The sequence below is a fragment of the Acipenser ruthenus genome, chromosome 7 (genome assembly GCF_902713425.1).
Source record: "Acipenser ruthenus chromosome 7, fAciRut3.2 maternal haplotype, whole genome shotgun sequence".
NCBI classification, from domain to species: Eukaryota; Metazoa; Chordata; class Actinopteri; order Acipenseriformes; family Acipenseridae; genus Acipenser; species Acipenser ruthenus.
This window is the reverse complement of record NC_081195.1, coordinates 2,126,036-2,150,391: the sequence shown is the minus strand read 5'-3', so window position 1 is coordinate 2,150,391 and position 24,356 is coordinate 2,126,036. Positions and strand designations below refer to the sequence as shown.

The 24,356-nt window shown below is 40.4% G+C and overlaps 1 protein-coding gene across 2 annotated transcripts in view; it reads left to right on the top strand.

The window, feature by feature from the left end:
* LOC117415646 (RNA-binding protein 20) overlaps nucleotides 1-24,356 on the top strand; it is a 47,221-nt gene that overhangs the window by 11,983 nt on the left and 10,882 nt on the right. For both annotated transcript variants that reach the window (XM_059026114.1, XM_059026113.1), the window contains exons 2-5: nucleotides 17,645-18,863; nucleotides 20,153-20,214; nucleotides 20,674-20,771; nucleotides 20,915-20,988. In XM_059026114.1, the coding sequence (XP_058882097.1) occupies nucleotides 17,645-18,863; nucleotides 20,153-20,214; nucleotides 20,674-20,771; nucleotides 20,915-20,988 (1,453 nt within the window). The remainder of the gene's footprint in view (nucleotides 1-17,644; nucleotides 18,864-20,152; nucleotides 20,215-20,673; nucleotides 20,772-20,914; nucleotides 20,989-24,356) is intronic.

The window sequence follows — 24,356 nt, the reverse complement described above, 5'->3', positions numbered from 1 at the left end:
GTGCAAGTACAAGCTGATGCAAGTGCTGGTACAATTGGGTGTCACATAGTTGAGTTGTGAGGTTTGCAGATGCTGTCTGAACAGGTGTGTCTTGAAGAGGTGCCGGATGGTGGTCAGGGACTGAGCAGTCTTGCTATCCGTGGGTAGGTCGTTCCACCACTGAGGGGCAAGGGTGGAGAAGGAGTGGGCTATGGAAGCACGGGAATGGAGGGGAGGTTCAGCTAATCTGCCGATAGTGGAGGACCAGAGGGAGATAGGAGGGAGCAGAAAGGTCAAGACTGCGATAGGCGAGTACAAGCGTTTTGAATTGGAAGCGAGCAGCGATAGGGAGCCAGTGGAAGGAGCTATATTACATCCAGCAGGTGCAATCTGTATTGCAATAGGCACCATTGAAGGAATTGGGGTGCTTGACTTTTGCTGAAAGATACACCTCAAAAAGGTTTTAACCCCATTTTACTTTAGAACAGTGTCGAATGCTGCTCTGGGGCCTGGTCCTCACGGAGCCCCAGGTGTTCTGAAGGAATGCTGCTTCTCTGTCCCGAGTCCTCATGGTGTGCTTTGTGGACACTCGCTCACTCGTCCCCATAATTGGGGTTAATCTGTTCTGCTGCAGATGTCCATATTTCAGTACTTGATATTTCCTGTATGGCACTGACAGCATGGGAACGCCACAGGGAGGCTGTGTAGAGCAGTTTCTCGTATGTGGTTTGGATGTTGATCTAACAGAGGAATTTAGCTCTGCTGCTTTCCAAATGGAGCCAGAGAGCTCAGTTTCTTTGGCATGGTTATTGTCAAGCTCTTTGGCTCTTGAATGACATATTTTATGTGCTGCAGTATTCTACCAACATTAATAATGAGAATACAAACAATAAACAGCTTATTAATAATAAACATTAATAAGATCCTGAGCAAATGGTTGAAACAGGCAGCCTGGAATGAGCATCTGAGTTTAGAGGGAGCTCAGGTTTCATCAGGAATACACGGCACAAGCTAAGACTGGAGCAGACAGATGAACAAATGGAGGATATATGTCCATCTGACAGCAGTAGGGTTTAATTGAACAAGGCCTGGGAATGTGAGATATTTAACTCTACACAGTAAACCTTATCGTAGAGGCAGTGAGTCTTCCCCCCCTCCCCTCCCCTCTCCCTTGTGATCCAGTGTACATGACTGATAGAGCTTGGTTCCTGAGCTCATAGAACATTTGGAAGCCCAACTGGCACCGATACCCTATGCCATGCCCTACTCCTATATTCCAAGCCTTTAAATCCGATTTTTCAAGCATCACAGTGTGGCAAAGGACATGTCCATGGTCTACCAGGAAGAACTGCCTAAGCTTTACAACGCATATGGCTAGTTTCACAATCCCAGATTAGCACTAGCCTTAACAAACACAAAGTCGTGCAGGATACTGCTTACCTGGGTCTGTGAAACCAGCTAGTAGAGTTCTTTAAAAAAAAAAAAGCATTAATAATCTGCCTTATCCCAAATTAAGATAAAAATACAAAAAAGATTATTAGAGACCAATGGCAATATAGTGTACATACACAGATGAAAAGACTGGGAGGTAAACTACACATAAAATAAATAAAAACCTTTGTGTAAAGACAGGAGCTTTATCTGAATATCTGTTTCTGCAATGTGTAAATGTGTGCTAATGAATTATTTCTACAAATGAAATAACAGAACTTGGCAGGTGGTCGGAAATGCCAAGTTTATTGGCAGCCCTGCAGGAGCCCATGTTGAGCGGGTGATTGACAGGCACAGGCGGGACTTGCTGACAGTTGAAAATCTGCTGCTTGCTGGTCGTTCGGCCTGGTGGGAGGAAGGGGCAGGGTTCAATATATTTAAAAAATATATTTTCAATACCCCGGAAATATAGAAAATGGACAGTGTATATTGTTAAAGGGCAGCAATATTGAGATGTGATAGTGTTTCATTCATTAAAACACAATGCTCACCAGACTCCAGCACCTGATCTGATCTCAGTCTCTTTATCCCTCTTAAAAACTTTAAAACATATCAACGATGTTAACAAAGGGTGTGAGTAACATACATATTCCCCACCAAGAATAGAATTCACATGTTGGGTGACCGTGCTGTGAGAGAGTAGGTCGTCATACATCCACAGCAACAGAAACTCATAACACGCCCTTGACCTGTTGCAAACCAATCAGACAGGCTGTTTATATAATCCTGCAGATTGGGGGAACATTTTAGAGCAGGTGAAATTACTTTTTGTAACAAATATGATTGCATGTTTAATACAAAATGGGCAAGTGCTTCTTAAGAAAGGTCATTATTTAAACCAGCCAGTCACGCAGGCAGAGGGGGACATATTTACAAAGCGTTTCTCCAGTCTTGAATTCACTCCTATTTTTTGAAATAGGTAAAATACTTTTATAATTTTACAAAACTAAAACCACAAAACGAAAGTTATATATTTCAAATTATTTTAAGGATTCTCAATGTGTTTGGTATCTCATTTTGTGGCATTTATTAACAACAGATTAAAGACAGGATGAAAGAAATAAGGCCTGTCATGTCTTCAGGGTTTGGGTTCAAATCCTTGTAAAATAAGGTTGCCGCAGGTAGTTCCCAATCTGCACTGGCACTGCAATATTGAATTAATCGTCACTTTGTATGATAAATGATCGGCTTTTCTATGAAGCAATGTCCTGCATTTGTTTTCATTAATATTCCCTCCTGTTGACAACCCCACCCAACTGTATGAAGCAGAGTTATGTCGGTGATCATTTCTCCTCTGAATTCAAGCCAAGTCACACACACACAAGTGTACTCTGCCTTTGCATTTAATAGCCCTGTATCACATTTACTGTCAGCGAGCGCAAGTCGGTTTTGCTATTTTTCATGACTCATGTCAACATAGTTTGCTTCATTAGATGTAAAATTGTCTATGCATTTTTTTTATTGTACTGAGGTATGACTAAAGCCTGTAGTATTCTAGCATGCATCACTGACAGGTAACCCAAGCAACAAAGATGCATACATATTGTACTGATTTATTTTGAATACTATAGTATTTGTTGTGTTATGGGCGCTAAATAAAATTGTTAGGATTTAGCTGATGTTGTAATATACTTCACAAACCGTGTGTGTGTGTGTGTATATGTAATTACTGGTTCCATTTGTTTCTGGAGGGTTATGTATTAATAAAAAAATAAATTATACAGTTTTAACATTTGTCTACAAAAAATTCAAATCAAAGAAAATTGGACCAAAAAAATCCTATTCGATTCTATAGTGTCTGAAACGCTACTCTTTGGAATGCAATAGTATACTGTGGCAAACTGCAGTGATTTGGCCATGACTATAGGGATTCTATATATTTTTTTTAATATGTTTAAATCTAACTAAATGTATTTCTTATTAAGGGGAGATAAGGTTAGTAACAATTTTTTTTTTTTTTTTTTTTTTTTTTTTTTAAATATACAAAGTTTCAAATGTCCATTCCTTTGCTGCCATTGTCCTTCTGGATCCAACAGTTGCTTCCCACCATCTGTCGAGCGATAAGAGCGTTTCATGGCTGACTTGAGTTCCCTAAATCCTGACTCCCAGCTGCAGGTGCATGCACTGCAAGCCCCTTCAGACCCCGATAAATGAATGATACCATGAGAAATGTGCTTGGAACTCTGGCAGGCTGGTCCTATTATAAATCATGTTTTAAGTGTTACCATGTTTGACAGTGGGCTCAATACATTTCAATATACTGCACAGTGAATGGCTTTAGTGTACAAAGCTTTGACTGTGATAGAAATGTACGTTAATGATGGGCTACAGTCTAATAGATTTAGATGTTTCCACTCTTCACTGTAAAAACAGCATGCAAGCTAAGCACATGTGCTTTTCTCACAGACTGGACCCCACATACACATACGCACGATCCTGTTTGTGCAGATATACACAACCCAATTGAAAGTTCCCTGCTTCTGAGACCTAGTAGAGCATGCACGGGTATTTCTCATCAATCTGCCTTGATCCATAGTGCAAGCGAATAGCCCCTGGGGTGTGCTTTGCTAAAATACTAAGTTGTTGTTGTCAGGGTTTCAGAATCTTGAACTCCTGTTAGTATTTCCTCTTTTATTTTTTAAGCTAACTGGCCTCACTTCATTCTTTCCATTAAAAGTTGACCAGCAAAAATATTTGTAATAACAATTACATTTATAATAACCTAAGTGTCATTTCGCTGCAATTACACGTGTAGTTGCCTTGTTGTAGCCATTTAACAGACTGGTAGGTAGTATTATCATTGTGGTCTGTAGTACGTGGTAGCGTGGGAGGCAGAAGGTTAGGCTTTAACATAATACTGTGATACCTGAATTAGCCTGTCGCCTGAACATTTGCTGCCTGAGACAGGTTGATGTTAATCCTAAGTACCTCTCTCATTGTCTTCCATTGAAAAATAAAAATACATTGAGGGGTTCAAAGGCTGGCGACTGCTTGGTTCAGGTGAGCAGAATTACAGGCTTAAAATCCGTCGTGGTGTCCCCAGTACCGCACTGCTTATTTGTATGCTACAGTATGCATGAGGATAAGTATTGATAAAACATGCTTTTCTGTTGTAGCCACTGAACCACACCAACAGCCACAATAGGCAGCAGGAAATCTCTACATTTTTGTTGGCATCTGTCTAGTAAGCTTGGTTTAAACTGGGGCTTGTTAGTCTGGGCCCCAGAGTGAGTGCTCAGTCTGCTCTTGAAAGGTATAAACCTGATACAACCTGCCTGTTCTACTGAATGTTAAGAAGAGGAAAGAGCAGTCAGCGATAGCGCCAATCCTGTTGTTTTTTGATATTGCAGATAGGATATGCTGCTTCCATTGGTAAATGTGAAATGCTGTGGTCACAATTCTATAAAGTAAATTCTATACTTATAATATGAATGCGCATGCATGTACGTGTTGGAAAGACACTGCTAAAAGAGACCAAGGTTCACAAGCCAGTCTAACCGAGTAAACCACGGATTACCACACAGCAGCAGAATGGTCTGGTGAAACCCTGTGCCAATTCATTCAAACTTACTGACGTGCCACTAAATACAATCAGAAGGATCCTCTAGGAATTGTGATTTTAAAATTGACCACGAGATGGCGACACAGCACATTAGCAACAGGAAGGTCTGTTCAGTAGTATGTTTATAATCAGACCTACTGATCATAAATATTGTCTCTAAGACGACCTGCAACCAAATTTGGATATACATTAGTCAAGAGGGGAGACCACTTTATGATCTACTCTGTTTAATGTTTTATCTTAAAAAAGCACCTTTCAACAGCACTTCTAGCATCCTGGGAGGAGTGCCCTCCACTTAGCAAGCAGCACAACTACAATATGCATGGCAATGTATGACATCAGCTTAACAGCCATCATTTACAATATGCATGGCTGTGTATGACATCAGCTTAACAGCCATCATTTACAATATGCATGGCTGTGTATGACATGAACGTGACAGCCGTCATTTACAATATGCATGGCTGTGTATGACATGAGCATGTCAGCCATCATTTACAATATGCATGGCTGTGTATGACATGAACGCGACAGCCATAATTTACAATATGCATGGCTGTGTATGACATGAACGTGACAGCCATCATTTACAATATGCATGGCTGTAGATGACATGAACGTGACAGCCATCATTTACAATATGCATGGCTGTAGATGACATGAACGTGACAGCCATCATTTACAATATGCATGGCTGTGTATGACATGAACGTGACAGCCATAATTTACAATATGCATGGCTGTGTATGACATGAACGTGACAGCCATCATTTACAATATGCATGGCTGTAGATGACATGAACGTGACAGCCATCATTCACAATATGCATGGCTGTGTATGACATGAACGTGACAGCCATCATTTACAATATGCATGGCTGTAGATGACATGAACGTGACAGCCATCATTTTCTTGCAGAGGTACAGGCTGCAGCTTAAAACTTGCTTCATGCATCAGATGTATTTCTGTGTACCGTTACAAAAACAGATGTGTTTGCTAAACAACATGCTCTCTGCAGTATTGTAATATTCCATTATGCTCCCAGGAATTCTCCTCCGTCTACCGAAAGCATCCCTAGTCTGATTTCTGCTGTCTTGGTCTCATCTCTGCACATGTCAGGGAATGTGGGTGCTGACTGTGGTTGAATGTTGAATTCAATGTCAAAAGGTTTATTGCCCAGCAGTCGTGTATCTAAATAGGGAGAGAATGTGGTCACAGGTTCTACTCTCTTGTGCTCTGAATGCCAGCAGATGGGCAACTATAAATCTGTTACATTGACACCCTGCACGGAAGGACTAGCATCCAATTCACATCACATGCACTTTCCATTATAGACTTAAACCTACAGTATAGCAACGGTCCACCCATGATCTTCTGGAATGATATTATATATGCACGTATGCAGAATATGTGTGTGTGTGTGTGTGTGTGTGTGTGTGTGTGTGTGTGTGTGTGTGTGTGTGTGTGTGTGTATAATACATGGAGGAAGTTATTTTAAACTACTGGACAACACCAACAGTAGAGAAATGTTCATTAATGAGCAACAAAATTTTTTCAAAAAAATGACGTAAAGCTGGTACATTCGTATCTCAGAGAAACTGAAGAGGAACGAGAAATTAAAGACATTCCTGTCAAAGACTCAAAATTTCAATCACTCGACAACAACCACAATGCGTGTTTTAGGCACTTTTCTGCCTGTGAAGATTTACAATCATCCTTCAACAACAGGAGCACCAACCAAGTGAGCGACACAAACCTTTGACTCTGACAGCGACTAAAAAAAAATTATAATAATGTAGCGATCCGTGCAATTGTTTTGTGCTGTGTTCCTACCTGCGTAATGTAATTCCCGCTGTAGTGTGTTCCCTTTCCGTTCTGTATTTCCCGCCGTTGCTTGTATAACCCTGTCGCTTGGCTGTTGTTTGTCTGTGCCCATTGGTCCTGGTGTGTGGCTGAGGGCCAATGGGATGTGTTTAAAGTTCCGGCACCCTATTAACATAAAGTTATGTTATAAAAGGGCGCTGCTCCGCCAATTATGTGGTGTTGTTGCTGTCGCGATTTGGTCGTGTTGCAGAAAGCAGTCAGAGCAGTGAAGCAGTCCGAGCAGTGAAGCAGTCCGAGCAGTGAAGCAGTCCGAGCAGTGCTGTCTGAGTGGCTGTTAGAGGTTAGCGTCCCGAAATAAAAGATTTGGAACTGATTTCGGCGTGTTGCCTCCCTTCTTCCCTGCCTGCCTGGGCAGAACGCTACAATAATTAGCCGCTGTCAGTTAGTATCTTGGCATTTTCTTTTGGCTAACATCAGATTCATAAAATTTCACGCTGACTTTTGAGTTGTTAAAAATGCAGTTATGCCCCAAAATGAAATTGTTCTAAAGGGATCCGATCCTGTTTTTTTTTTTTTTTTTTTTTTTTTTTTTTTATTGGTTACATAAGAACATAAGAAAGTTTACAAACGAGAGGAGGCCATTCAGCCCATCTTGCTCGTTTGTTTGTTAGTAGTTTATTGATCCCAGAATCTCATCAAGCAGCTTCTTGAAGGATCCCAGGGTGTCAGCTTCAACAACATTACTGGGGAGTTGGTTCCAGACCCTCACAATTCTCTGTGTAAAAAAGTGACTCCTATTTTCTGTTCTGAATGCCCCTTTATCTAATCTCCATTTATGACCCCTGGTCCTTGTTTCTTTTTTCAGGTCAAAGTAGTCCCTCGGGTTGACATTGTCTTTACCTTTTAGGATTTTGAATGTTTGAATCAGATCGCCGCGTAGTCTTCTTTGTTCAAGACTGAATAGATTCAATTCTTTTAGCCTGTCTGCATACGACATGCCTTTTAAACCCGGGATAATTCTGGTTGCTCTTTGCACAACCGCGATTTAGTACAACCGGCACCAGGAGGCTGTAACGTAATAGTTGTGTGTGGATGGCCTTTGGATGGCGCTTTCTCACTATCTTCGTTGTTTTGGAAAAATGAAAAAAAAAGTTTGAATATAGCGTGCCTGGTCTGGAAAAACAGGTGTGAATAATGCAGTCTTCGTCCGTCTTTCGGGTGAGGCGTAGTTGTAAGTGACTCTGCAGCTGATGTATAATTCACACACCCTAGTCTCTGTAGGTCGCCTTGGATAAAGGTGTCTGCTAAATAAACAAATAATAATAATAATAATAATAATAATAATAATAATAATAATAATAATAATAATAATAGTGATAAACTGCGGTTCTGTTGAGTGTGGGGAAACCGGGACTACAGGCGGTGTGGTAGGGTGGGAGTAGATAATACCGACCCCTCACTTCTAAATATTGCATTGCTTTTACGTTTAGACGCAGTTCTGTGCATGGGTAATATTTTGATTTCATTTTGCTGTTGGGTCGTTAATGGGGAATTTTACATACTGCTACAAATCATAGCGGATTTAAAAGTATGTATTACAATCCACGTGTCCACAGTCGTCTCTTTTGGCAAGTGATATTTTCAGAATCACATCGTTCTGAATTAAAATACTTATGTTGAAAATATAGTACTGTACCAACAAAACCAACTACAGTACATCTAAATGGAAGCCTACTTGTTTTAAAACACAGTCCTTTCAGCTATGTATTTTCGACATTTTATCTTTTTTGTGTTCCCTGAAAAAATGGACAAGGGGCCAAAATGAAATAATCAGATATATGCGTCACATTAACAGTCACTTAAGTCAAAATGAATTGTGTTGATATAACAACTAAAATAGGGTTGGTGCAATAAGGGGCATTTGAAAAATAAGTACGGTAACATAACCCTTACCTAATTACGATGGAAGAAGCTAGGATTGTCGCTATATTATACAGTAAAGGCACTGGCCCTCTGTCACTGCATCTGCATTACATCTCATCATCTATAGTGTCTTTTATGATGTCGGTCAACTGCGAACATATGGTACAAACACCTCCTGGCTTCACGATACACTCGTCCAGTGTGTAATGCTTCAAGAATTGCAGTAAGCCATGTGACTTGTTTGCGCAGTCTGGGGACTCATTTTTTAACTTGTGTGAGTTGCGGCTTGGTCGGGGGGTCTTGAAAAATATAATGGCAATAGTTCAATAATGTAGCACCCGGCTTGCTAAAGATCAATCTTCAGCTGAATGTAAAGGTAAGCAGTTTTATAAACATTGCTGTAAACGCTGGTGCTTGATTCGTGGATGTGATGAAGTTTTCGAGGTGTTATTCAAAAACTTCATGGTGACAAATACAGGAGCCGAGTACAAGGGGAGCTGGGACAGCGCGTATAATTTAAACACATTGTATACCGCGGTTTCATTTATTACCGTAACGTGTATCAGGTTGTTAACAAGGTTTGCTTGAAAATGCAATTCATGTTTAACCGCGAAACGAATTTATGATTTTCTGTTACGTTTGTATAATATACTTACAGTAGTTGCGCTCAAAAGGGCCGCATTGCTTAACTACCAATTAATCTTTGAACTCGACATTTTACAGAAGAGTTAATCAAGACCGATCTTGTCTATACATTTCATACCGTGAAAAATATTTTGTCGCACTAAATTTGCTGTAGCTGTGTAGCGTTGCATTGTAATGCATTCAAAAGTTACAAGAAAAAATACTTCGCAATATACCGCAATGAAAACAATTCTTATCTGGATATGAAAGAATATTTACAGTTTCATAAATTGCATAATAATTGAAGTCACTAAGTGTTTGGAAACAGGTGTAAGTCTGTGTTAGAAATGTAAAGGTAATTAGAAAAAAATCAGTTTATACTTGTTGCATCTATTTAGTAAAGAATACCAATATGAAAAAATAATGCATAAATAAATGAAACCAAATTTATATAGTTCACAGTTAAATTATTTTATTCAAATTCAAAATACATGCAAGTTGGAACCAATTATAGATCTAATTTGCACTGCACTGTATTCGCTTTTCTACATGCACATATGAAGAAGGTTTTTTTTTTATCCCAAACCTACTAACATGAATGTTTTAACTCATTTAAACAATTTGTGCAGCCTACATGCAACATAAATACATAAATACATAAATAAATAAATAAATGAAAATTGTTTATCTATCCTTTATATAGAATGATTTGGTCAAATACAGATATTATTATAAATATTTTATAACACACACACACACACACACACACACACACATATATAAGATATGTACAACATATCGAAACGTTGGGCAGCTGGCTCTGAGCTAAAATATAGTTAACAATGTGTCTTTTTATATAATGTTATACTCATAGTCAGGATTTGGTCAATCAACTATTTCGCGATTTGAGCATTTACAAATTATCAATGAAAGAAATGAAAGAAATGAAGTTATTTTGGTATTTTGAGCAAATTATTTTGATCAGGTTGCAAAATGGAAAATATCAAACAAGCAAAGAGGGAAGCGCGAAAGAGAAGGCTTCTTCGGTCTTTCAGAAGACCAATGGAGCTCTCAATATGGTTTCTTTTGAAAATGTCTTACATTTTCTTTCTTTCTTTCTTTCTTTCTTTCTTTCTTTCTTTCGCTTAAGAACAGTGATTAGACAAACGTGGATTGACATTTGCAGTTTAAATACTGTGTACGCAGTAGTCTTATAATATGAATTAAACAATACAATTTTTAATTGTGTTCGTTATTTCCTCAAAAAATGTATTTTCTAAATAACAAGTCGAGAACATTACTAACAAATTGCGAATAAATAATTAATCAATGACTTGTATCTTATAAATATAATTTACTGATTTTATGTCAATTCAATAAAACAAAATATTGTATTAAAAAGTTTGTATTTCACTTGTAGCAGCATCTTTTAAAATCTGTTTTGGACGGGAACTGTGCATTTGCACAAAGCACATTTCGCAATTTGAGTATATCGCTTTAATTTCATTCTTTGATCATTTGTAAATGCTCAAATTGCGAAATGGTTATTTGTTTTGGTGATTGATCGAATCCTGACTGAGTATAATATTACATAAAAATACACATTGCTAACTATTCTGCAATCGTTTATGTTGAATTTAACCTAGAAAAGCCCAAAAGCACACTGTCCCATATTCCCAAGAATTTCAACCTGTTCTAAGTGTACATAATAACTTATCAATCTTTGTTCAGCTTGTGCAGTTTATTTGTTTTTGTTTAAAATGCAGTACACATCTAGCTCCGGGGGGGGGGTGGGGGGGGTGGGGGGGGGGGTGGGGGGGGGGGGGGGGGGGGGGGGGGGGGGGGGGGGGGGATGGGGGGTAATGTTTGCCTATGGTACAGAAAGCACAGTACTTAATGATTTGTCCGAAGGGTTCCACACCATATTCAAAGTTTCAGTTTGTTGGTCTTTTAAAAATGTGTCCCATGCAAATCACCACAGGCATTGACAAACACAGTATGCACTCAAATGCATTGGGTATAGATTGTACCATATATTGGAAGTGTGCATTATATATACATTCAAGGTGAACAAGTTTACAAATTCCATTTCATTAACATCACACAACACAGACAGCTGGAAATTAGTAGTGAGCACAAAGTTAGCCCCCCCCCCCCCCCCCCTTTTTTTTATGAAAGGAAAAAAAATCCAATCACTATTTAAAAAATTGGAATGTAAGAACACTTAAATTATGACTAGCTTTTAAAACTGTTGTATTTTCTTTGTGCACTACACATCAATCATTTTTAATGACGTATTTATGTAATTTGTTATAGGAATGGGTAATTTAAATAGGTGTTTATTTCAGTGTTGGTATCCTAGTAAGGACATTTGTTTAAACAACCCAACAACCATGTCACTAAGCACTGAAACAAATATTGGTCCATGTCTGCTGGCTCACTTACCTTAAGGTTATGTATTTTCATTTGGGGACACATTCAATATGACATATTGAATTAGGGATTTGAATTAATCAACGGGTTAAGTGCTCTTGCTGAGTGTCAAATCAACATTTTCCTGGTGTAAGGTTCCCAGGCTTGTTAAATCACTTGTGACATCTCATCACTCTCATCTCATCTGTTTGTAAATGAATTCAGAAACACAGACAGAAGTCTGCTGAGAAAGCAGGGCTACTCAATTTAAAGCTGAGAGAACACAAAGCCACTGTGCGGCTTGGAACTTGGTTTCAGGAGACAAGGTTTCAGACCACTGCACGGCACACCAGGGGAGACTTGGGGTTTGATACAGCAAAGTTTCCTCAAACTAGGTCTCCCAGTCTCCTGGAACCAGGTTTCAAGCTACTCCTGAAAACAGTGGCTTTGTGTTCAGATTGTTGACCTGGCCATGAATGGCACTATAGAAGGTTTTAATGTCCCCTGATACAGATCTGTACACTTTCCAGCCCCACTCACCACTCATCATCTGCTGCTTGAAGAACATTGCCAGTACCTGCTACTGCTTTAACTGCTTTAATTGCAGTACAGTAGCACAGTCTAGGGTTACTTTTGTATTACGATTTTTAAAGCACGTTAACTTACGTTGAGTAAATCTTAGTTAATGAAGTTATGGAATTAGAATATTCAAATTTTATAAGTAATTACCCAACTTACCAGGGCAAAGACCGTGGCTTGCCATTTATACGCTGCTAAACATATTCAGTAGTCTCTTTGGTCAATATTTTTTGCCCCACAGTTTAAAATGAGACAACGTATACATTATGCATATTCACCCTCTGCAGAGCCAGGTGGTGGAACCCCAGTTTATTCAGTGCTGTAGCACAGCACTGATCCAGTACCTGAACCAACCGTTCTGAATGCCTCCACTTGTAAAGATCACAAGAATTCATCACTCCTAAAACTTGTCGATTTTTAGCCAAAACAAAAAACTGCTAAGACATTGGAGAAACAAATACACTGGTAGGTACCTACAGTACTCTCTTGGTCATCATCTTTTTTTATGCAACTCTGTCTACATTAGCTTTACTAAGTATTGTTTTATTTTGTGTTCATTACATAGAACATCACTTCTACTAATCAGTCATTACAAGTAGCCAGTAATTGGATGAGAGCTACACTTTAATGGAAGTTGCTTCTGTTGAGATATAGATTGGATTTGGATTAACGCAGGAAATCAACTAGGGAATGGTAGACTTGTTTGAAGGAGGTATCCAGCAGTGTCTTTTAGATATGCTTTTGAGGGGATTCAATAGAATTGGTTTTGTAGTTAGATACACTGGACGATGCCAAAAAATAAGCATGTCTGAAATGCAGTAAGATCCATTGTAGATTTTATCCACTAAACCTTTTTCTGTTTTTTTTTAAGCACAGCCTTTGAAATGAGTTGCCTTGCATTTAAAAAAGGAGTCTCAATCTTCACAATTTTAAATCTTTTGTCATTTTCAAAAAGCGTGACTGATTAAAAAATAAAACTTTCTTCAGCAGTGACTCTCCGCGATGGTAAACATTTTAACAGTCTGCAATTAGAACAAAGTAGCTGATTGCTGATAGAAATGCAGAGGAGCTTCTGATGTCTGGTAATTTGAGTCAATACTTTTTTTCATAGTTTAACATATGAGATGTTTTCGTTGTTGAATATGAACATTTATAAAAGGAAAGAGCAGTACACACAACAAAAGATATTACAGAATGGCGTGGTAATACTGGTAGTTTATTTTATTTTTAGGGCAAGAATGTTTTACACAAACCCTTTACCAGATGAAAGGACATAAGCAGCTAACATGGTAGAAGTCTGAAATAAATACTCTGGAAACTCTGAGAGCATTCTTATTTTATCCTTATTACTTTTTGGAATTTTTGAATTGCCAGCTGTTTGCACAGAAATAGGAAACCCATATGGGTTTGACTAAAGGTTGCTGTTGGTATGTATAGACATTTTTTATTGAATGGCTCACATTTGTCAACAGGAAACTGCATGTTTAAGCAGAGGTTTTGATGTTTCTAGTATTAATCAGAAACACCAGCTTTGTTTTAAAATGGTTAAGCTGTTACATTCAGAGCAGTAGCTCAAGGGCCAAGCTAATGCATTCTCAGACAGTAGTCTGAGGATCACCGTGGAATATTCTGCACTTTAATGATATTTGTTTAAACAGCTAACCCTGATTTGCAGGTCGTTGAAGAAAGCCACGCTGGATGACTGATGCTGCTGTTTATGATTTCTTTAAGCATGGTCAACTACGTGACCTTTTAGCACAGTGGAATTAAACTGTCGAAAGCACCTGGATCTCTTAAATGCAGTTGAATCCCAGGAGCCTTTGAGTAGTCCCTCCCTGTTTAAGCAATCAGATTCAGAATCCATATTTGACTGTCATGAGCTTTATGTCAGCACAGAGATATTTTTAGATCGGAGAGTCACTCATCTCTTTAGGGTTGTGTAAATGCAGGGTGTATATGTTTGTTCAGATGGGTTCTGTTTTGGGAACCACCTGTCAGGTGTTCAATCTGTAAAATCTTTGCGAGGCCAGGCAGCTTTTCTAGCGTTTAGTTTTCTTCTGTTAAAGTGCTGCGCAATGTGCACTTTGAACAGCGCAATCATGCCACAGAATGGACCCACCATGTGAGTGTCATTTCCTGCTGGCACTTTCAGAGACACAGAACGAAAGTAAAGCCTTTGTGCACGAAGCTGCTGTTTATCTGGTTTAGCATCTTTTACATTTGTTCCAGTTGACTTGTCTCATGGCATAGAGAATCTGGCCCGATCGTGTTACTAGTCCTTTAATGTTTTGGTGTTTATGGCCTCCCTGGCCCCTGTTTTATGGCCCTGTCCCTATAAAGCACACTTCTAAAATAACAGAACTCTGAGATGGCACCTGCTAGGAGAGGTGGGATGGAAGCAGCTGCTAGTTCCTTCATTGCTACAGCCAGGTAATTTATCCTCCAGAGACCACATCCCACATTTACTATATGAACTTTGCATACCATTCTGTAAGGATGGAACTCAATAAACTGACAACATGTATACAACAGTATATTAAAGTCACTTTTTTGATCCTACAATTTAAGCTTGTTGTAAATTCATGCATGTAGCAAATAGAATTGAAATCCAGTATTTGTCTGTTAAATAGAATTCAAATTGGTGTCTTTCTCTGCCCTTTTGAAAGTCACCATTTCATTTATGTTACATGATGTTCTGGTACAACACCTTAAAGATATATTAAAGTAATTTCTGAAACACCCTTAAACCAGGAAACTGACCTCTGAATATTTTCACATTCTCATATTGAATATATCTGACTACAACCTGGCTACAGATTCAACTTTCCTGTAGGCGCCCTAAAACTGTGTGTGTGTGTGTGTGTGTGTGTGTGTGTGTGTATGTATGCATGTATCTATGTATTTTGAAAGGTTTATGTGAATTACAGCTATGGTCAAAGGTTTTGCATCACCCTATAGAATTCACTAAATTTGCTTCATAAAATCGAATAAAACCTGCTGAATAATGTTACATTAACATATTGAATTGCATACCGCTTTGTTGTTCCCTTTTGAATTCGAAGACGACCAACAACCAATACTTTTGGGATATGCCTGCCACAGGTCAGGTATTCACTGAGCATTTTATGTCAGAGCTGCCGATAGGCCCCTCCAGGGAGTGACGTCCTCGGTCCCGCCTACCGAGGGAATAAGTAGTCACTCCGCGGAGATCACGTTCTCTTTGGCTTCTCACAATCAGGTAGGTATGATAGGTATAACTAACCTCTCCAGTTGCATGCTTGATTCTTGTAAAAGAGTCTCACTTCGAGTTTTTCTGTTATCTCCCCTGCAATTTATTGCTGGAAGTCGGCTTGCCCCGGAATCGGAAACTCAGCTTCTGAGGACGAGCTGAAATGGTGCGCAACTGCACTCCATTTAAAAAAAAAAAGTTCTTTACTTTCAACAGCCTACATCGCTTGGTGACTGTAGTTTGCTCTCTTAACCTACAGCATTTGCACTCTGTGTTTTTTCCTATGCTTTTTGCAGCTTCTGCTGCGTGTGAGTGTGTGTGTTTGTTTTCTCTGTAAAAAAAATAGGTTTCCGTGGCAGCTAATATCCAGGGCCGCTTGCAAGGACAGGGGAACGCTGGACGTGGGGCACCAAAGCATCAGCGCTCCGGGAGACAGTTCCAACGGGACCGCCCTAGGCAGCCTCCAAGACAGGCTCCGCCCCAGCCTCAGCAGTCCCAGCAGGGCCCCTGAACCCCTTCTCACAACACCAGCTAAAATACTAGCGCAATTGCACCTCAGACTCTTGGGTGCTCACCACCGTACAAACCGGTTACACGCAGGCCCTCCTCCCTTTCGAGGGATCACGGTTACATCCGTGAGCAACCCTCTCCAGGTCTTGGCTCTCAGGCAAGAAGTAAAAACATTACTTCTCAAGCAAACCATCCACTTCGTAGAACACACTTGTCATGGTTAAAGGACACTGGGTCAAGCCCTCTCGAAGCAGCAGCTGTCCCACTAGATTGTGGAAACAGTTTCGACTGCATATACTAATGTCGACCTACCCCCACCTGGGAGGGTGGCCGCACACTCTACCAGAGGAGTGGCTACGTCATGGGCCCTCTTTAGAGGACCCTCATTGACTGATATCTGTACTGTGGCTAGCTGCGCTAATCCTCATACATTCACCAGGTTCTACTGACTCAATGTGGTAGATCCCTCTATGCCTTCATTAGGCACAAAGGTCCTTGAGGTTGCACGCTCGCACCACAAAGATTAGTTTGGTGGTAGCGAGACTTCCCTCATATGCTGTCCGCTCACGCTCCCTTGCGATGACTTTGATATACTTTCCCAAAAGTATTGGTTGTTGGTCGTCTTCGAATTGAAAGGGAACAATAGGTTAAGGATGTAACTCCGGTTCCCTGAAAGAGAGGACAACCAACAAACCTTGTGAGGTTGCATCACTCGCAATCGCGGGTTCGATGCAAAAGAGAATGTAATCTCTGCATCCCTCGGTAGGCGGGACTGAGGACAACACTCCCTGGAGGGGCCTATCGGCAGCTCTGACATAAAATGCTCAGTAAATACCTGGCCTGTGGATAGCATAGCAAAAGTATTGGTTGTTGGCTGTCTTCTCTTTCATTTCCCATATACTTAACAAAAAAACTGACACAAATTGAAAAATGTGACATTTAAAAATCTAACATTAAATGCTGTACTACTATTATGGCTTCCAGTAGACTTTTGCAATATCATTTTGTAGTTTCTTTGATTACATCATGTTAAATTATGTTCATATAGTTAAGTTTTAAAAAAAAGTTATGTCTCAATCCCCAAATTCTAGGTGATGCAAAACTTTGATCATAGCTGTATATCTGTCGCCATTCCTAAGCAACAGCTGTGGAAGGGATTGTTTTTTTAGGCTGGCTATCATCTGAAAAAAAAAACCCAAATGCTAAAACACAGTTTTAAAAAGTGTGTGTTTTCAGCTTCTACAACACGCTCCTCTTGGTTTACTGCTACTCCTGATCTCATTGGTTTCACAGCTCCTGTTCCACGTGAAAGGAGGGGCAGCAATGTTTTAGAGATGTTTTGATTAATGCTGGCCCTAAATTTAGCTTCCACGTGAGAACTTATATCAGAGACTGGAAAGGGCACCCCAGTTGAATGGAAATTCCGCAGAGACTGCAGCTGGGATGGTAACAAGATGTAGTTTGTTTGCTTCCTATGAAATAAAACAAAAACCTTTTGATTTATTTGCAGTGCCACCTCCTCCAAGTACCAGGAGAAGAAGCCTTTCCCCCTTGGCATCCCGCATGGTGGGGGGGGCTCGAACCCTCTACTCCTCCCCCCAGCCAGTCTCCAGCTCGCTCAGCTCCAAGCCCAGCTCACCCTGCAGAGGATAAAACTGGCACACACAGCCGTGAACAGCAACTCAGCAGCAGCTGCCACCGTTCTGAACCAGGTCCTCTCCAAGGTGGCAATGTCTCAGCCCTTGTTTAACCAACTGAGAAGCACTTCTATGGTCAGCACTCCCCATGGGCACGCTGGCGGAACTCAGCTGGGCTTAGGGATGTCCGCAAACAAGTTTCCATCCAGCGGATTGCCCTTCCCGTCTCAGAACCCGGCACTGGGGCCTCTAGTGGGGGTAGGTCTTGGTTGCAGTGGGAGTCTACAGAATCAAAACCCCAATGCTATGGGACTGAATCCATTTGGAGGGATGGTGCCTCAGGCTTCAAGCCAGCAAACCTCAGCACCCGTTGGCCTTGCTCAACCTGGGGGCTTCTATGCAAGCAGTGGCTTTACAGACTATGGAAATAATATGAGTGTTCCTGCTAATTCAGTTTACACCTCAGACTCAGAGCGAAGGGGTCAGTATGGATTCCTCAGTGGGGTGCCCAGTGCTTTAAATTCTTCAGGGAAATCAGCTGAGGGGCAGTACATGCCTTCCAGCCAGTCAAAGCTGGGGACCCAAGGTGGGTTTCAGAGGGATTTCTACATCGCAGGCACTCAGGGGCAGGAAGCTTTGGGCTTCTCTGGGGAGCAGAACACAAATCATTTTCATCAAGGCAACCACAAAGACCTAACCGGGCCTGTCACCCATGGAACATGTACCACCAGCCAGTGGCCAAACCAGACCAACTTCTCCAAGTCAAATAACCCAGAGCTGGTACCTAACTCAGGTGCTGTGTGGACGACCTCAGGGCAGCCATTCCACATGAGGGGAGAGCTCTACAACCCGGAGGAGCCAACCACTGACCCCAAGTTCAATCTTGCTGCTGGCCAGCATACATTTAGCAAGCTGGGAACCAGCAATCAGGGGTTTGAAGGATTTGGGCAGCTCAGGCAAGCAGAGGAACAGGTGCCTCCAGGCCCAGTGGTACCTCTGCAGCCACACCAGCTCAACGATTTCCATGCAGTAACTCCTGCTCACCTCCCCCATGTCTGCACCATCTGTAATAAGAAGGTCTTTAATCTAAAGGTAGGTCGCTAGCAGAGATCATCACCATTGCCGCAAGAGTTCATTCTGCAATAGCGATTTCACTTTACATTAGTGGCATTATTATACAGCTCCATGACACATGACAGACAGTGTAGTGCTATGTACAGTAACTACATATGCAATTACAGTTTTTGGGATGTTGGAATGCTGCCTAATCACATTTACAGTAATTGATTTTGACAGCATATGATTGCAAAAAAATGTAATGTGTGCTTTCCATGGTATTAATAATGATGAGTTCGTGATCAATCAATCAAAACCTTTATTTATCCAGATGAGTCAATTGAGAACAAATTCTCATTTACAATGACGACCTGACCAGAGGGCTCACACACCAAACAACATAAAACACAAGAAATACGAAATACAAAACACACATCATCAATCAGAAAACAGAAAACAGAAAACTCAGCAGGCACGGGTGTCAGTCAGCAATAGGTCAGATTATTATATAGCTATCTTTTCACGTGGCTATTCTTCTGTAGAATCTCAAATCCCAAAATTGAAAGAAGCCGTGTGTGATGTATGCAAATAGGCATAAGTGCAATAATATTTCTTTCTGTGTTTGTGTGCGCTGCTATAAAGGTACATCTGAATTTTGTGTCCTTTAATTTGGTTAAGAATGTACTGAGTGATTTGTTAATAGTTGAAAGGTATGTAGACTATAATAGCCATGGGGGACCTGTTTCACCTTGGCAGCCAGTAAAACTAGGAGCTATATTTATTCATGTGGAAGTTAAATTGATATGCATTGTCTTACAGCTCCTCACTAAGGAAGTTCCTCACTAAGCAACTCCACACTGCTACCAGATAGAACAAATACAATTTGCTCTTTTAAGATGGTTTATTTTCTTGTGAAAGCCGGAACGGCAGCAGTGTGGAGTAGTGGGCTCTGGACTCTTGACCGGAGGGTCGTGGGTTCAATCCCAGGTGGGGGACACTGCTGCTGTACCCTTGAGCAAGGTACTTTACCTAGATTGCTCCAGTAAAAACCCAACTGTATAAATGGGTAATTGTATGTAAAAATAATGTGATATCTTGTAACAATTGTAAGTCGCCCTGGATAAAGGCGTCGCTAAGAAATAAATAATAATAATAATAACTGTGTGCACTTAATTGAAGTCGTACTTACTGATGAACGGTTTCTAATCATGTCTAAAGGAATACATATTGATGAACGGTTTCTAATCATGTCTAAAGGACTACATATTGATGAACGGTTTCTAATCATGTCTAAAGGAATACATACCCAATCTATTTATCTACAGGACTGGGACCAGCATGCCAAGGGAAAGCTTCATATTCAGCAAAGCCTGCAATTCTCAGAGTGGTGAGTACTACACAAATACTACCGTTTATTTATATGTGTAATAACTGCTGCTAAGGGAATACCACTAATTGCTAATTAATTTTTCTTGAATAAGAAAAACAACCCCAATAATCTACAAGTAACAGATGGATACATTACATATGCTATACAATACTCAATCAGTAGAGTACATTTTTCAGGGTATTAAATGAGGGTCCTTGTGCAGTAATTATTTATTACTGTTTATTTAATTTCTTTTCTGAACTGCCACATCATGGGTTTGTACATTGAGTTTGACAATACTGATGATACTCCTTGTTTATTTAGTCTGGCATAAAGGTGAAGTCCAGTGATTATTTATACTCTTTGTTGGCCTGAAATATCATTCCAATGGCCATGCAATGTATAAATACTGTATATGTTGCACATTTCCTGCTGCGCTGACAACACATGACATAACCGTTCATTTTTATTCTGTAGCCCAACCCTTGGCCCTGCTAATTTTCCAACATTTTCAGAAGGAAGTCTAAACACCTCGACAAATAACTCTGTGGCTTATACCTCAGCTGGAACTCAAGGTGAATGCTGTTAAATGCTTGACATGTAGTTCATTGGCTATGTTTACAATGACCTTTGGCACCCAGAATTGAGTTTTTTTTTCATGTTGGAAAACATATTTTGCGGGCAGATTTAATTTCTATTTTCTTCTTTTCAACTCCAGATTTATCCTCAGGTCTCAATACCTCTGCACCAATGAGAATTCCTACATTTGTATCAACTCAGTTAGGGTCAAAGGTCAGTACACCGGTGGTGAATGGGTAATCCATTTAATTGTTTTGACTACTTTGAACCACACTTGCAATAATAATAAGATAATGAATGTAGCCTGGCTATGCATCACATGACGCTCAACGCAATGTGTTCTGTTATTTACCGGAAGCAATGGGTATTTTCATAGGGGACTACACATTACACCGCATTGGGTAAATTCCACGGAAATCCTGAAATCCGTGAAAAATACAGCCTTACTCATAATACATTTATGGGGAGGATGGGTAGACTGTTTTTTTTTCCAGGCAGAAAGAAAAAAAGAAAAATTGATAAAAAAAAAAGCTGTATTGTTGTGTTTTTGTTATCTTAGTAGTCTTTTGAAAGCGGTTGAATGGTGTGGATACATGTAGTGGCTGTTGGCATTAGAAAACAAACAAACAAAAAAAACCCCACTTCTATCATTGATCTGATCCTGGTGGTTTTGTGCTGTTTAGCATTGATAAATCCAGTTGTACAGTATTTTTAAAATGAACCTCGTCTATGGGAAATGAACTGTGTGTAATTAATTGGCGCTCATATGAAGAGTGTATTCACCATTAATATTAGTTTCCTATAATCTCAGTTTCTAATTAGCCTTGTTGAGTGAACTGTTATTCATACATTTGTTCAGATTTGTTCAAATTAGAACAGCCCACAGAGACCTGTCTTTTCCATAAATGGAAGTTACTGTGTCTTAAAGTACTTCACCTAACTAAAAATGGAAAAATAGCAACGTTGAACGGAATAAGCCAAACAATTTAAAGCATGATATTTAAAGCTAATTCAATAATAATTATTTTTATGTAGACCTGAAATGTGTAGTTTTGAAGTCATGTCGTCTCTGTTAGACACACTGGAATGTGCCGGAGCGCTTCGGAACATTTCGGAATGCTCCGGAACGCCGTTCCGCTTCTGTTTTCTATACGCAGCGGTGTGCAGTCGAGCCGGAACTCGCATAACATGTCACATGACTCACATCTCCAGCACAGCTGTCTGATTCAGTCAGTAGTCCTCTTGATGGAATGAAAAGAGTATTAGGGACTTCTATTACAAACTACTTCTTTAAGAAGGCTAAAAATGCTGATGAAGATGACAGCAACAACTACTGTAGGAGCCAATTAGTATTTTTTTGCCTATATTATTTATGAGAAGACATATTTTGATACATTATATTTGTCTATTACGCATTTACAGTAATAGGGTAGTATATCTTTAAGAGAGCGAGCTTTGTTAGGTTCTGGGGCTCGCGCGCTTTTGTATAAATTCGGAAAATAACTGTCACTTGTTACTCTGTTGTAGACATAGCTTTGGAGCCTCACGGTTTACTTACCGTGTCGTGTTATCTTCGTTATTCTGTGGAAATTACCGGTCAATAACTTATCTGTTATTACGCTGAAAATCCTGTAAAATAACTGTGAATACTAACCTGTGGAAACCTGAGGAATAAAAGTTGTATTGCTTTATTTTACTACGGAGTCTGTGTGGATTGGATAACGTTAGATGGATACGCGTCAGCCATACCAGCCCAAGCTATGCAAATTTGGATGTTATACAACTACGACTGTGGACACGAACACAAACAAAGTTACTGACACAGACACGTCAAGTAAAGCATTCTGACAAGATGGAGCAAGACACTTTTGTGGAAATACTTGTATAAATTAGATATAAATGCATTACCTATTAATGAGTTACTAGAAGTTCAGTAAATAAATGCAGTGTGAATTCGTATAATAATTCTTGTTTAAGAAAATCTATATTTTAGTGGCATTCAGGTCCCTTCAGACTTAGGACTACAGCACTGGTTAGACAGACACTTCCTTGGTTATTTCAGCTCATTAGTGTTTTCTGAGTGAAAGCTTGCCTCAAAGGAAATCAGTCATGTATTGCTTAGAAAACTGCACATGTGAGACCTAAATAGGAATTACACTGTGACTCTGTCAGATGAGACACGCTTCATCCTCAGAGACAAGTAGTTCCTCTACCAGACCCCCCCCCCCCCCCCCCCTTTCAAATTGAGCATATACTGTACAGCCAATATTTCAACTGAAAAACAAAGCAAACAACTCTCCCCAACCCCTCAGGTACTCAAACAGCCATAGTCAGTTATTACACATATGGAATGTACACTTTTAATTACAGTTTCTGAAATATGTGGAATTTAGAAGAAAAAAAAAAACAAACAAAAACAACAACATACAAATTGCACACATTAAAGTGTGATTGAATTACTGTCCAGTTAGTCCAATAAAAGTTGTCGCCTCTCTTTCTCTTTGTCACACATTAAAGTGAAAGTGTTTTGGCAGGTCAAGAGTTAAGTGTGAGACGACAGGGCTGAAATGTGATAACCAGTCCCAGACAAAGTACCAGACAAACGGAGGCTCTTGGGATTAGCAGTGGAGTGTAAGTGGCTGTGATGTGCACAGTCAGCCCCTTCCTGAGCCAACAGGGAAGCAGCACTAAACAAACAGACAGGATCTCTTCTGGAAGGGTAAGGGGACAGACTTTGCAGTCCTGGGAATGGAGTCTCAGTGCCGCAGTGCTCTGCCAAATTTAAATATTCATTTATATAGTTGCCCGCCTGCTTATAGTGGAAAAAGGCAGCAGCCCCCTGGTGACTCAGGGAACGGAGGCTGGAACACGAGTCCTCCGAAACGGGCTCCTGCCAATCCATCATTTTTCACACTGTGGATCCACAGCGAGGCCACCAGACCTATAGTGCTGGAGGACAAAACAGATCTGACGGCTCCACTGCAGAACCGCAGGTGCCCTATCGGCCACAGGGGTCGCTGGTGCACGGTGAACCGTGGATTCCCCTGCTGTTTATTTGGACAGTTTTGAGGGACATAAATTGTTTATTTCTGTCTTCATCACTGGTTTGTTTTCACGAAAAAAAAAGAATATTGTACTCTGTAATAAAAAACATTTAACAAATGCTATAGGTAGTAATTTTCCATTGTGATTCCATAACAGATTTGGGTGATAATTACAGTTTTGAACTTAATATACTGTGCCCAAGTCTCTACCAAGCTTTTTTCTTTTTAAATTTAGTAGTCACCAATTAGTGAAGCGTAGCGTGTGCCTTCAGCCGACTGATTTTTTTCATGCTGCAGACTCACCATGCAGCCACCCAGAGCTACAGCATCGGAGGACAACGCAGCTCTGGACAGCTTACAGGCAAGCCCGCAGGCGCCCGGCCAGACTACAGGGGTTGCTGGTGTGCGGTGAGCCGAGAACACCCTTGCCGACCCAACTCCCCGGGCTGCGCTCAGTCAATTGAGCGCCGCCCCCTGGGAGCTCCCGTCCTCGGTCGGCAAAGAAATAGCCTGGACTCGAACCGACGACGTCCAGAC